The sequence below is a fragment of the Takifugu rubripes genome, chromosome 1 (assembly GCF_901000725.2).
Source record: "Takifugu rubripes chromosome 1, fTakRub1.2, whole genome shotgun sequence".
In the NCBI taxonomy this organism is placed as follows: Eukaryota; Metazoa; Chordata; class Actinopteri; order Tetraodontiformes; family Tetraodontidae; genus Takifugu; species Takifugu rubripes.
Window position 1 is genome coordinate 4,007,098 of NC_042285.1, and position 14,899 is coordinate 4,021,996.

The 14,899-nt window shown below is 44.4% G+C and overlaps 1 protein-coding gene across 2 annotated transcripts in view; it reads left to right on the forward strand.

Moving 5' to 3' along the window:
* LOC101074618 (C-terminal-binding protein 2) overlaps positions 1 to 14,899 on the forward strand; it is a 68,854-nt gene that overhangs the window by 18,795 nt on the left and 35,160 nt on the right. For both annotated transcript variants that reach the window (XM_011616598.2, XM_011616673.2), the window contains exon 2: positions 12,211 to 12,419. In XM_011616598.2, coding sequence (XP_011614900.1) covers positions 12,362 to 12,419 — 58 coding nt within the window. In that variant the 5' untranslated portion in view covers positions 12,211 to 12,361. The remainder of the gene's footprint in view (positions 1 to 12,210; positions 12,420 to 14,899) is intronic.

Below are 14,899 nucleotides of genomic sequence, written 5' to 3' on the forward strand. Positions count from 1 at the left end.
ATCTGTATTGTGCTAATATACAAAACACCATAATGTTAATTACCTCGCTCACAAATCCCATGCTCCAAATGGCGTTATTGAGCCGCCTGTGCATCTTCCCTCTGCTTTTGTGGTCAGCTGTCGGTTTATTATTAAAGAATGGTGCATTAACAGGAGTCAGCGGTTTTTCTCTCCTGCAATTTCATTACATTTACAGCGATGGGATGGAGAGCAACAAAAAAAAATTAATTGGAGGCATGCGCCAGTTAGGACAGGAGCTTGGGCAAGGGCAGAATAAATCAGAGGTCAGTTCGACAGCTTTATGGCTCTGCAGAGAGAGAAGTGGTAACTTTAATGGGAGGAGATAGAAATGTTGAGTTACTTTATTTTCCCCTCTTCCTCCCTTTGCCGTGCATTCATCCCGCCCCCTCCCCTTCCGTCAGCGGTGGCCCAGCCCCTCACCCTGAACTATTTAGACTGCACTTGATATATAGAGTTAATTCAGGCCCCCCTCCTTGTAATAATTCATGCGTTTCATACATTTAATGTCTTGCAGACACAGCACGAGGTGGGATTGTTAATTTTCCGTGCTGAGATTGCAACCTCTTCAACACACACACACACACACACACGCACACACACACACACACACACACACACACACACACAGATCTCTGTCCTGCCTGTCATCCACTGCACACACCGCCGCCCTCCCCCACCCCTTACTCCCATGCTGCTCCTCCGCCCTCCTCTCCCTTTTCTAGCCCTTGTGTGTTTTTTCCCTCTACTTTGCAAGTTAATTTGGCTAAAAGAACACACACTCCCACCACATTTCCTGCAGCATCAGGTTTATTTTTCCAGGAAAACGCCTGGTTGCTGTTGCTTCAGCAGCTAAATCTGCACACGAGCATTCGTTAGTCTCACCCAGAAAGTGGACTCTCACCTCCTGGCCTTTTCACCCACATTCTGGCCTCACCCCCCATCTCCAAGTTCACTCAGGTCACCCGTACAAGGGGCTGACCCGCCCAACCTCCCAGCCGACTGAAACCTTGTGCTTTCATAATTGAGGGGAAATGCTGGCTGGTAAAGCCACCAGTGAAGTGGCTTCTGCAGGGGTAACGGGGCCCTGCTCTCGATGCATTTGATTTAATCTGAGCTGACCCCTCTGTGTGGTTTTTGTGACTGTTGTGTGCTCGTGGGAGCAGATGGATGGGGGTTTCACACCTCATTAGACAAGAGTACATATTATAATATACCATGGCATTTGAGATGAGGGCTTGCAACCATTATTTCCAGTGTTAAATGTCAGTAAATATCTTCAGTACCAGTTGCAGAGATTGAGGTGATGCTGTCCAAAAGCCAAAAGGTTAGCGTCATTGATTTTACACAGATACCAAACAAAGAAAAGCTGCAACTTCCAACATTTGAGAAATCATTAGCAGGTATTAATTAGACAGTGAAGCCCTGCTGATTTAAAAAAAATAAAATAAAGATTTTTGGTTCTATTAATCAAGTTAAAGGACAAGAATGGCTGAAGCAGAATAGGTCTAATGTATTTGCACAGCCTTCTTTTTCTTTCACTTTGGGAACATAGCGTTCAAAGATGTGGCGTTACGGTTCAGCTTTATTTTCCTCACAGGTTTGAGCGGTAGCAGTTTTAGTTTCTAACGTGTTTTAGATGACTTGGCTCAGAAACGCCAGACAAAGATAAACAACAAAACACATTTTTTCCCCCTCAGGCCTCGAACACAACGAAAGTTGGAGCCGTCACCTTAACTCTAACAACCCGACTATGTCAGGCAGAAGCTGCAGCGAGGAAAAAAAAAAACCATTTTACTTCTGGTTTGGCAGCGTTTCGAGGACATTGTTATTTATTTTATTTCACTTGGCAAGGTAGAGGTGAGTTAAGTTTTTCTTTATTCTCGTAGTAGTGGGAGGAAAAGAAAAGGAGGTCGCATTTGTTGGCAGTGCTGTGGGAGTGCACTGGTATAAGTACGAGGGCTTTTGTGTCGGGGGGACATTTTGTGGCAGGCAAGAGAGGAGCCCTGCGTTGTGACAAGGCGTGGCGACCCCGGTGACCCACCGAGTTGAAATAGAGGCCACCGTTGATCATCGTGTGGCATTTGAGCTTCGCCGTGGCTGGGGGGTGGGAGGTTTATCAGGGATCGTAAATGAAAACAATTGGAAGACTTCGGATTTTCAGATCAGAACCTGAAATGAATCCATGCGTGCATGTGTTGGGTGTGTGTGTCTGTGTGTGTGTGTGGTTGTCTGTTGCTGCAGCTCAGACAAACACAGCTGACCTAAACCCTGAGGCGGTTAGTGTGTCTTCAGTCCAACCCCATGATTCATCCTTTTTCATGGCATTTCCTCCCCTGTTGTGTAAGGCTATGTACTGTCAGGGCCAGGAATGTCTCTCTCTCTCTCTCTCTCTCTCACACACACACCCACACCCACACACACACCCACACACACACACACCCACACACACACACACACACACACACCCACACACACACACACACACACACACACACGCCCTAGTAGACTATTCACACACAACTGTGCACTTTAATGCATTTAAATGGCCTATCTATTGAAGCACTGATATTATACAACACTTATAGCAGTTCAAAGATAAAACTGCTGACATTTTGTCCATATTAATGGTTTTCATTGGCCCCCTTTGATGTGCAGATTGTTGATAAAATTGTGCTATGATTGGTCTTTGGAAGAAGGCACTAAAGTGTAACAGATGGGAGCTCGCGGAGCAGAGATTGCACAGCCCCCTTTGAGTATCTAAGTTCCAAAAGCATTAGCTCATTGACTGATTGATCAACACTTATGATTATTCACCCATCATCACAACATAGTTTGAACATGAGGATTTACGGCCATGTTCTTCGTCGATTTACTTGAAAACGTAAAGATTTTTAGGTCTTCGGTGATTGATTTTGAGCGAGCCATCTGGGAGAGTGTTATTTTGACACTCATCGAATAACCAAATAATTAGATTGTCAAGTTACACTGAGAAAATCATTGCCAAATTAACTCTTAATGAAAATCCACGTTATTTGCTGCCCTCTTGGCTCTTTGTCATGAATGAGAGGAGCTGGGTGACATTGATGGTTGTAGGGGAAGGGGGGGGGGGACAAGTCGGGCAACAATTTGCAAAAAACGATCATCAAAATGTTAATGCAGCACTTTTAAAGGCAACCTATGGCAGTCCCGAACTGGCAGTATCAGAGCAAAATATGACATTAATTTGGTCGTTTAACCGACAGGTTAAGACAACAAATCCAGCAAAATGTGCAGGCTAACGTATTAAACGAGCGCCGAACAAGACAGCTAGCACGTCAGATTTGCCAAAGGATCTCCTGTCGTTTAAGTAATGTAGACATTAATGAGCACTTCTGAGTAATATACATATATAATGGAGCAGCCAAGCATTTAATCAGTTTATTTTGTTGTCAGTGTTGCTTTTGTGTGCTGCAACTCTGCAGATTTTAACCCTCTTAAATCTCAGCACTTGACCAAATGTTAGATTTTTTGAGTGTTTTGTAGTAGACAGTTTAGATGACAATAAATTGAAAGTGCGTAATTTAGTGTGAACAGTGCAGGAAAGTGATTTTTAGGTTCACCCATTCGCTTTCCCCTCCAGGTTCAGAAACGTGCTGAAGCAGCAGAATTTCACGTATTTTAAAATTACAGCGACTGCATGCTCTATTATCTTTAAAAAAAATAAATCTCTTCAGTCGTTAACGATTGTGATCGGCCCCCACGCACTTCAGCATGAAGTCAAAGCAGCATCTTTGGACCAAAAAATATGATGTGTCGCTGCTCTCATCAATTCAGGTACAGCAGCATTATCTGTGGAGCTGCCACCAGACCCCCACTGAACAATAACTCAAGGGGGGGGGGGGGTTGTTGAGAAGTGTGAGTTTGATCCTCTTCTAGGGTGATGAATAGCTGTTTTTTTTCTTTCTTTGTTGCCCATCAGCACTTTTATTCTGCAGTTAATCTGCCAGGGCCAGAGTGTAATTTTTCACCTCGCTGTTGGATCGCGTTTGTTTGCACGTTCTTGTTGTTTTTTATGCATTTGCGCATTTTTGCCCCAGAAGAGCCTCCCATCTGTTAGATCTGCATCGTAGATGTGATACAAAGGTGCCTCCAAGCATCAGGATTGATAAGTTGAAAGGGGAGGTTTTGCATTGTAGGTTGGCTGGAGCTGGTGGGGGCTGATGCTTGTAACTGGGGTGTGCCTGGTGTTAAAAGGATTGTCATGTCCTTGCAGACTGCGTCTTAACCTTTTGATTTACTACACAGAAGCAGATGATGTTCGCTTTAAATTCTGTCCTTTTTGACCCGCTGAGATTAAAAAAAACCCATATTTTTTCCCTTTCCTCCCTCTTGGCATACTAAAATATCTGTTGTTCACTTACAGTTTTTATTATTGACAGTGGTGAGTTTGAGGATGACTTTTAAAAAAAAAACAACAACCAAAAACTGCATGTTAGACCACGTAATGTCAAACCTGGCCCACCTGGCGCTGCTGCGAATGCAGTCTCAGCGGCATTTTTGTCTCTTTATAATACGTGCTTGTATTTTTCTTCAACTATTGTTTGCTTCACAATAGGTTGCAGCTTGACTGCACAAACCAATAGATAAGAGGCTGTAAATGGAATCATCTGAAATTGCACCTCAGCAGAGCATCCCCGCCTCTTCTGTTTCTCCCTTTCTGACCAGTTCTGATTAGGCAGTTTGAGAGGGGGGTTGTCCTCCTGGACACATTTTAATATGAGCTTCAGAACTCTCAACACCTTGCAGCCTCCTGCTTGCCACATCTTTTCTTGGTGGAGGTGCAAGTATTCCTCCTGAGAGCTGTTCTACATACAGCGGACAAGGAGCCCAGCTTCGCGCAAAAGCCTGCTGAGACTCCACACCATTTATCTCTCCGCTGCAAGGTTGGGCCTGGACTAATTGACTGAGCTGTGTGCGTTGAATATACATGTATGTGTGTGTCACTCCTACTCCCTTGAAGCCTGGTGCATTAACAGAGCCTGAGATGATGGGATGTGGTGAAGAGAGAGGAGCAGCCTTGCGTCGCGAGCCCAGCGAGACGGCTCGGATAAAAAGCTCCCCTGTAAAACCAGTTATTGCTCTGGCTCTCAGAAATACAGGCCAGTTAGAGCAGCAATTCAAGAGGAAGATAAACCACACTGCTGATTTTGCATTTACAGGGAAATCATTTTTTTGTAGTTTTTGTATATTTGGGGATCGTGTATCAGTGATGATAAGGGTGTAACAGTACGCTGTAACCACAGTGCGATGCAGAGGAAGCCAGTCAGGATGGATCCATTCCCTTTTTTGCTGACTGGGTTTTGGAATCATTGTTAAAATGTACCTGCGTTCACAGCAGCTTTTAAATAAATAGCAGTGCTGGTTGCGATACATCCGCAGCAGCCGCTGTCTCTCTTATCTGCCCGTTATCCACACTTCTTCCTCTTTCCGAGTGTATTTTGCAGTGGGGAAAAAAAAAGTGTGTGTTCCACCACACATGCCTCACTGTGTATTTATTACAGACATTTTTTCACAGCCTTAACATATTACCTTGGATGTTCGCATGGTACACATTTAATTTAGGATAAACGTGGATTCAGGCTTCATGATATGATATTGTTTTCCCCCCTATGTCGTTGATTGATGGTGTGATTGCTTCTGGATAGGCCAGAAAACACTCATTTTATTTAGTGGTGTATATCGCATTACAGTAGTTGAGGCAAGATGAGGTTCTGCACATTGTTATTGACGTTTACAACAGACAGCTGACTTCCTTTCAGCAATGCTGTGTTTCCAGATCTAAGCAATTAACTTGCTGAATGCACTGTTATTGTTACCCACGGGGCTGAAAGCCAAAGCTGCAGTAAACGGACAAACTAAAATGATTACATTTAAGCGTCCTTGCCTGTTTGAATCCCTCGTCCTAGTTGTGTGCTGCACGGACCTTGTGTTCCTTCTCCGGGTTCCTCTCACCACTCTGCTCTGGACTTTATCAACACATTGTTTAACTTGGCCTCCTCCCAACAGAAGCCCAAGTACAGCACAGAGTTGGCTGTCTGACCATCCGCAGGGATTGGGCCGAGCAATACGTGCGTGTGTTCATTGGCAAATTTTGCAGGGGGAGGGCTGGGAAGTTTGGGGCGTGAGGTGGGGGCACCTTGTTCTCCTGGACCAGGAAGCTTTGAATCATGCTGGCTCTTCCTGGAAGGGCCTAGAGGGAATCAGGCTGGGCCAACTGGACTCAGGCAGGCAGGCTGTGCAGGAGCTCGGCCTCCTGCTGACACCAAGCTGGCGGTGAGCGGTTCATACTGAACCTTCCCTTGCAGAGGCAGGCCACGCCACGCCTCGCCTCACTTCTCCTCTCCTCACCAGGTTGGCCCGCTGCAGGCATTTTCCTGTACTCGGAAGTGTTCTCAGCCTTGGCTGCAGATATGCCTTGCACCGATAACCTCAGCCTCTGGAACTTTGAAAACAATTTTATTGATCGGATGTAAATAGCACTAGGTGGGCTACAGTAGCTCTGCTGTCCTTATATTCCAGCGCTCCGTTCCCTGATTCCGCGATAGATTCGCCATTTCTCGGTTTGAACACATGGATTTAGTACACTTAGAAGCTAAATATAATTGTGTCAAGCTGTCACCTGCCTACGCTGTCACACGCTTCGTTTACTTCGTGGAAATCGCACTCTCTGCCTGAGGTGCTGAGGATTGGCCCATGTAAGTTGATATTAATAGTAAAACCCAGCTGGTGCTGCAGGGTGTCCGCACCTTCCTGTTTTCTCTTTCTTCCTTTTGGCCCCTCGCTGACAGATTTACCTCTGGAGGAACTCGAAACTGAAAGGCGGCGGGAGGGGTGCTCTATTGTTCAAATAAGGAAAAAAAGAACAGTCTCTCCCTCTGTTTTTATTAACAAGCGGGTAATAATTGGTTGCTGTGTCAATACAAACAACTTTGTCATTGAGAGCCTGATTCATTATTTCTAAAGTGGATCGACACGTGTTCTTTCCTCTCCTGGCAAAAGTGTGACTTCTCCGTGTGCGGTTTGTGCGCACTTTGAGGAATTTTGTTTCCGGGTCTCTGAAGGCGCTAGGCGCTCTATGGCGATAGAAATCAGCTGTAAGCAGTACGGATATTTATGTACATATTTTGCTGCAGTCTTTCAGATAACTTTAAAAGCGAGACTCCGCTGGGAAATTAAGTCAGGAGAAGTAAGTTATCCAAATCTCGATCAAAAGAAAACAACTGGCTGATGATTTCAGAGTCTCGGCCAGGATTAAGAGAGGAGTCACCTTTAGATGTTGCATTAAAATTCAGGAATTGTAAAGCTAAACTGGGATTATTTCTTTTTTTTAAAACAGCATTTTTTAAAAAGTTCCATTTAATTGATTATTTTTAATCTAAAGTTTTCCTGAATCTACTGACGCATGATTGAAAGGGTATATTCCAGAAGCTCCTGATATTCCGAGCAGCAGCACAGAAGGAACAAGGTGTCAGAAGTGCAGCCTTCACTGGTGAAGCAACCATCCGGGATTTTGAGTAGCGCGACTGATATGAGCTCCTGGGTTTTACCCATATCAGCTGATAGTGAGTGCCGATCTGATGCTGGGCTTTAATTAAAGCACCAGGGCCTGCTTGTTTTATTAAGAAACATCATTAAAATGAGGAGGCACACATAAGGGAGATGATTGATTTGTATGGTGATTTCTAGACATTGTTTAGAGATTCTCACACGTTTTCAGTTGAAATAAATGCTTACGGCACCAGTTAGCTGTTCGCATCTGCTATTCCAGAATGTGATTTTATCCCTTTAATTGATTTTACGCTCCGAGTTTGTTTTCTGAGCGCTTTGTTTTCCACCGATCCCTCCAGAGATGTAAAACCAAGACACGGATCACATCTACTGTTTGAATCAAACTGCAGTATTGTTTGGAAAAAAAAAAAATTATTGCTGTTATTATTTCCAATTTTACTTGTTTATTCTGGTTTAATTTGTGTTTTTTTTTTAAACTTAATGTAAATTAAAGGCAGCTGCACACATGAGTGGAACACAGGGAAGGTTATTTTGTCCCTTTCGGTAAAAACAAGGAGCAATCATCAATGGAAGCACGAAGAAATGACAGTTTTCTTTCTGGCTTCTTTGCTGCAGCCCGGCTTGTCAGTCATAACTGACCCCTGATAGTGTGATATTCTGTGATGATTTAACATTCTGGCCTTCGGCGCGGAGCGCAGAGCAGCAGCACAGAGGCCGCTGCACCAGTAGATTTAAAAAGAGGTTCAGAGCCGGCTACGATTACTGTATTCCATGTCAGAAATGATGCATTTCTGTCCAGATTTGCCCGGAATTTAAAAAAGCAACGGTAAATGACTCAGATTTCGGTAGGTGCCTGACGCATGCAGATCTACCTCCGAGATCGAGGGCACAAATTCGGCCTTCAGCTTCGCCAGCTTTCCCATCACATCCTCAGAAAGTGTAGTCTTACTCAAGCAAACCCGAAGGCATAATGTCAGCAAATTAATTATGGATTCACCCAATTAGTTCACAAACTACGGCGTGTTCAGGGGAAAATGATCGTTCCCCCGAATGACTCGTCTCTTCGGTGTTTATCCCCGTCGTGAAATGTGCCTCTCAGAGATGTGTCGACGTGCGCGCTCGCCCGCACGTGTGAATTGACGCTCGACAGGCAGGTAGCCTGACCTTTTTAATTATTCAATCTCTCCAACTCATGTGTCGATGCCGTCTCCCGTTCGGCTCTTTAGCGCTCGCCCTCCTGTCCAAACACGTTTCAATTTGTCAGGAAACAAAGTGAAACCTCTGCTTTGCTCCGCAGACGCCGTCTTCAGCGTCAACACTGAAGTCATACGCAGCAATAATGGCTGATTCTAACTCTGCGAGATTGCTTCAGATGTCTACCCCCCCCATCCTACCAGCGTCTAATAAAACAAGCGTTCTGCTCTTTTTAATGAGAGTCTGTCTGTGTGTCTGCTTGTAACTGTTTAAATCAACAAATTATTTTCTCATTTTGGCAATTAATCACATCAGAGGCTTTTTTTAGGTCAGTGTTTGCGTTATCAGTCAGAAGACTGATGGTCCAAATATCGGTACTAATGCTGCATTTAAGTGGATCGGTCAATAAAACATCACAATGTTGCATTAAGTGGTCATCGGGTGCCTTCAGTGTCTTTCTGACGAGTTTTAAAAGGTTAGGATATAATGAGAACTACAGTATATTTTCCTTTAGATGTTTACCACTGTTATTTTTAAATTATGACAGATCTTTATTTAAATTGACCAGTTGTAAAGGGCGTCTGGGGTTAATATTTAATATGGATTCCACTGTGATACAATATTTCTATCAGTCAAACGCTTATAATGGACATGATTTTTGCTGCGTATATATACATAAGGATATATTTCTGTGGTCAATTAAGAGTAGCTTATTTGTAAAAAATGATGATATGCTGTTCTGACATATTCCTACAGAAGCCCTGAATGGACAAACAGATGTGAACATTAATGGGAGGGTTTGGATATACGTGATGTCAGCGTCAACTATAGTAAAAAGACTTTCAATTTACATTCTATCCGCTGTGAAAATATTTGACATCGATTATCTGACTTTCTGAAAAGGATTGTAATTCCACTGTTTTAAGATGATTCTTTTAAAGCATTAAAAGCTTAGCCAGTTGTTAATTATGTCATTTATCTGCCACTGCTTCAGCTCTGAGACGGCTCATTGTGAATGTTTGTCTTTTGTGCGGTAATAAAGTCCCCTTCCCCCACGTCTGAACGCGGGACTCTGACAGGGATCTCTGTGTGCCGCTGACATTGAGCAGAGCTTGTGGACCACGATGGTGCTCACAGAGGAGCTGCCTGTGGAGACAGAGCCGTCTGTCGCGGATATGGATTTCTGCTTTTATTGTCTGCACTTCTCTTGCACAAATGTTTCTCCTTCAATGAGCTGCGGCCCCACGGGCATGGTTTTATCGATCATCTGACTTTTAATGCCTCTTAAATATTAAGATTCATGTATATGACCTTTGTGTTTGGCTTGAGAGTACGAAAGCCCCCATCAAATACCCTTTCAAGCTCCTGCTGGTGGAGTTTATGCCTTTTGTTTCAGGTTTGAAGATATCAGGCTTAGTTTTCCTGCATTATATATCAGTACAGTATAGGCTCCAAGGGTGTTCCTCTTTTTTATTCTCATGGCTGACTGAGGAAATTCATAAAGTCATAAAGTTAAAAAAGATTATCTAAATTTAGCAAGGCCTTTTTTGGCCTCTGTATGGGTTTTCTTCCTCTGATTAGCTCTGGTTTTATCTCCTTTCCTCCCTCCCTGACACTCGCAGCGGAAGAGAGATGATGGATGAGCATGTGAGAGCCTCAGAGGCAGCAGCACTACCGAGAGATGGACAGATGAAAGGGAGGGAGGGTAGGAGAACAAAACGAAAATGAATCGAGTAACACGGCGAGGCCTTCCAGCAGGCTGTCAACATCCTGCAACCAGTGTGCTGCCATGTTGGAAATCACCCTGGATGTGACCTGTCTCAGCTTGCTCCGACTTCAAAAAACACTTTAGACAGGGATTCGCGTTTAATACAGTGTAAGCTGTCATAATTGATTAATAGTTCCGCTTAATGATTATCCTTGACCCGTCCTCCTCTGTGCTTATGCTGCATGGGCAGATGCTTGAGAAGTCAAGTGCTGGTCGATGTTGATGCGGCTCTCCGCGGATTGTTTTCATGCTCGCTCCTGCCGGGAATCTGGCACATGCTGCTATAAAAAAAATAGGCAAGAATCAAGATGAGGCGCCGGGGGAGCGTTGTGCATGAGCACCGCTGCTCAGGCAGGTAGTTTAGCTCCCCTGTTCTCATAACAGGGCTGTTCCAGTAAAAAGGTCTTGCGCAACACACACACGCCCTCAATGTGAAGACAGCGGGAGGAAGACATCAGATGGTGGGGGTTTGCTAACTATACGTTGTGGCAAGATGAAGCTAAGAGATGTACATACTAACATTAGACATATTGATAATCTATGAAAAACCGTAGCTTGGGGTCGCTACATCACAATCCAGACCTGACAAATCCTGATAAATCTTTGTTCTCGCCTTCCTCACAAGTCTATTCTGCTGACAGTAGAGATGACCGGCGAAAAATGAATTCATGACTCTGCCAGTGTTTTCTAGCTTTAAAAAAAGACGATGTTTTCCTCGTCTCAGCATTTTCCGAGAGTAGGGGCGCTCCTCTGTGGAGTCGATGATAAGGACAGTATAGTGCACTGCAGCGGAGCCTGCAGTCCCTCCCTGGAGTCGCTGCAGGAACTTTTCTCAGGAAAAATGATTATACATGAAATGTCATCCCTGATGTGACTTTACTTAACTTGTGGGTTTTCCCACAATTTTATCTCTAACGTAGATTTAATCACGGTGCCAGGACTACTTACATTTTGTTCTGATGAGATATTGTGAGCTTTTGTATTTTAAGCAGCCACTTAGTAGCAATATTGATTTATTGTCTTACTCCTGTATTGATGGAGACGTGGAGGTGAGATGGCTCCCTTCTGAGTAGATTTTAACCACCCTCTGTTGGCCAGAATGTGTAATTACACTAAATGACAGGCTGTCAGCTGTTCAGGTGCAGCCCATCAACTCAAGGGACGGCCTGTCAGGTGACGAATCACCTGCTCGATGTTCGATCGACTCCTTCGGTGTTCGGACTCTGCTTAGAACAACTTTTCCCCCGACGTCGGTAAACATCAGTATGCCAGAGTAAAAGCAGGCTGCCGCTTCTCGGAGTCGACATCATTGAGGGATGCGACAAATCAGATGGGGCGTCAGATAAGCGTTTGTCAGAGAGGGGAAGCGCGCACTTCAAACAGCGGAACGTGGCAGGTGTAGAGCGTTTAGGCTCTGTCACATGTTAGAGGAAACGGGGCACTTTTTCACCCACAGCAACTCCATCACTCCGCATGAGAACGTCTCTGATTTTTCTACAACTGCCGCCTGCAGCTTCCCCGATGCTGTCGGCAAGAGACTGAGCGTCTTTGTAGTCGGGGATTCTTTAATGCCTACCCATGCCTGAGTGTTTTCCCTCTGTTACTATGTTAATATGTGTATACACATACATATACAGTACATGCGTGTTCTTATTTATTTATTTTTTCTTTTCTCGCAGGTGTATGTGCCGTGGCGGTATGCCCCGGGGAGTAGTGCTGACTGTGCACTAGGTTTCTGAGCCTTGTCAGTATTTGTAGCTGAGGGGGGGAGAGGTACCCTGCTGTGCCCTGCTGTCCTGTGCCGTCCTGTGCCGTGCAGTGTGTGACGCCATGTCCCTGGCTGATAAACACAAAGTCAAGAGGCAGCGACTGGACCGAATCTGTGAAGGTAAAGTCGGCAGCGAAACTTTCGTTAACTTGTGAAATCTTCATAATTGCGAGAACTGCTGACATTCTATTCGCAGTCATGGTTTCATGGTAAATTTCCTCAGGCGGTGTGACTTTAATGGAATGCAGCTGCGTCAAATCGTTTTCTCTAAATCATCTGAATGTTGATCTTCTCTGGTTTTTTTTCTGATCAGATGCATTATGTCTCTTTAACAGTTTTAATTTCAATATGGACACATTTGGATTTCTGGGACATAATGAAATGATGGATTAATATGTTGATGTAGTGGTAATAGGTTGATGAAGATGATAAAAAACCTCTATAGAATTTAGTCCTGTTGCTTTTGGCTGCGGTACCGCTCCTGCGGCATACCCAGAGCTGATCATCCTCTAACCAATCATCTTTATTGTTATTAGTACAACCCCGAGACCTATTGATGATCGATACCTATTGAGTTCTGTAATTTTCTCTTAGCACACAGCGTGACCACAGTAACCACAGTATAAACGTTGACCCCAGCGGCCATGTGAAAGGTCTAAATGAAGTAACCGCATATCTGTGTGTGCACGTGCGTGTGCATCTGTCTTATGGAAATGGATGACCTCAGAATGTCTGGACTTGGATTTCCTGCAAAGTAGTAAATGGTTTCTGTCTTGTCACGGCTTTTTGGAAGCAGCCAGTTTAAAAACCATAAACTACAGTGTTGATTACAGTTTACGCCGTGGATCATTGGGGTTGTTGATTACGCATCGGTGGCGTTGCCTTGCATTAAAATGCTTGAACACAGAATAGGAGGACCCCTGCTGGGCACCAAACTATAAAATTCACCAAGTAAACAAGGATGATGAGCCTTTGTGTGGGCGTATTAACTTGTCCAAAGCGCGATGGATGTTGCGTTTATAAACCCACTTGTTTGACTTTGCTCAGCGCATGTGTGCAGACACGCACGTGTTTTTGTGCCTGTCAGACTGTGTCCCGAGGTAAAATCATCTCCTCTGTGCTGTCTGGGTCCCTGAGAGGCTTGTTATGCTGCCGGGCCCTCCTGGAGCCAGCATGCAGGGAGGCAGACATGACTGCAGTACTGGAAAATGGAGCGAAACGCACCATTACCCCCAGTGCCAGCATTTTTTTTATTTATTTTTTGCAGCATGATATAAGCACTTTTGTGGTGCTCAAGAAATGAAGGACACGTGTCGCACAACCCCCAAAAGTTCATACTGTGGATTAAGAATCGTAGTCTATAGCCCCTGCAACTGCCACCGGAAAATTATGTTGAATTTTTCATGCAAAGCGCTAATGTAATAATACATTAAGAGAAAAGAAATTACGCTACATAATCAGTGCCAACTGGGAGGAGAACAGAAAATGACCCCAAAAAATGCATAATTTCATTATTAAGTGGAAAGATTAAACTATAGCCAGGCTTTAATTTCATACCTGCATTTTCGTGCAGACTCAGAGGATGCTCCTAGCTGCATGATTCAGGTACAAAACTCTTGTACATTCATTTGGATGGCTAATTTTCTGCTCTTGAATTTGAAGCCAATTATTTTAAAATCCTTTTATCTAAAAAAAAAAAAGGCCTGCTTGAAAGACAAGAGTATGTAAATTCTAAACTGCCTGGATTTGTGAGACAGTTGGGTTCTCTTAACTTTAACGAGGCTGATTGTTTTCTTCCCCGTTATCAGACTTTTTGTTGTGTCGTCCAGTTGGCAGCGGCTTGCATTCCATTTACATGTGGCAAGAAAGAAGAGTGGCATTCAAAGCAAATTTTTAAATTGCAGCCAAAGGGAGGCTGAAAGTCAGTGAACGATAATACTGAGTAACAGATACAGGTCTGCCATATTTCATAGCACAGGTGTGTCGGTTGTTGGGAGAAATTCTTCCTGATTAGAGCTGCGGTCCACATCCAGCTGTTGCACGCAAGAATTAGACAGCTGAGGTAGTTAGTCATTCCTGAGGGAACAACAGTTAGTCTGCTCTGTTGGGCACAAGCTCAAAGCCCACAAGAGGCGCGCGGATAGACAGTAACAGGTGTTGCTGCGATGCGTGCAGAGCTAGCTACCTGCCCAGGCCCCTGTTCTCACGCGCAAATGCCGCGCGCTCATTTACAAACACCCGCACGCAGAGCAGCACTCCAGATGGCCAACACAAAGGATCGGTGAATCAGTCTCCTGGATCCCATTGTGAGGGCGTAAAGGATAAAAGACTAAAAAGGAGTTGGAAAGGAAAACAGCTTGTGATCTGTTCAGGAGCCAGCGACCAGGCAAAGTTGTCCCACTGACTGCATGTACAGTCGTGGCGTGATAAGGTAGAAAACGGAAGAGGTTTTGTAGGGTCACTACGCTCAGTCACCTACTTACCGACAGTTTTTGCCTTCTCTGTCCGTCCAAGACAGCGCACAAAGTGGTAATCCTCCATGATTTAGTATTTCTGGCTGTTTTGCATGGTGGAAAACAATTGGCTTAATGACAGGGCAT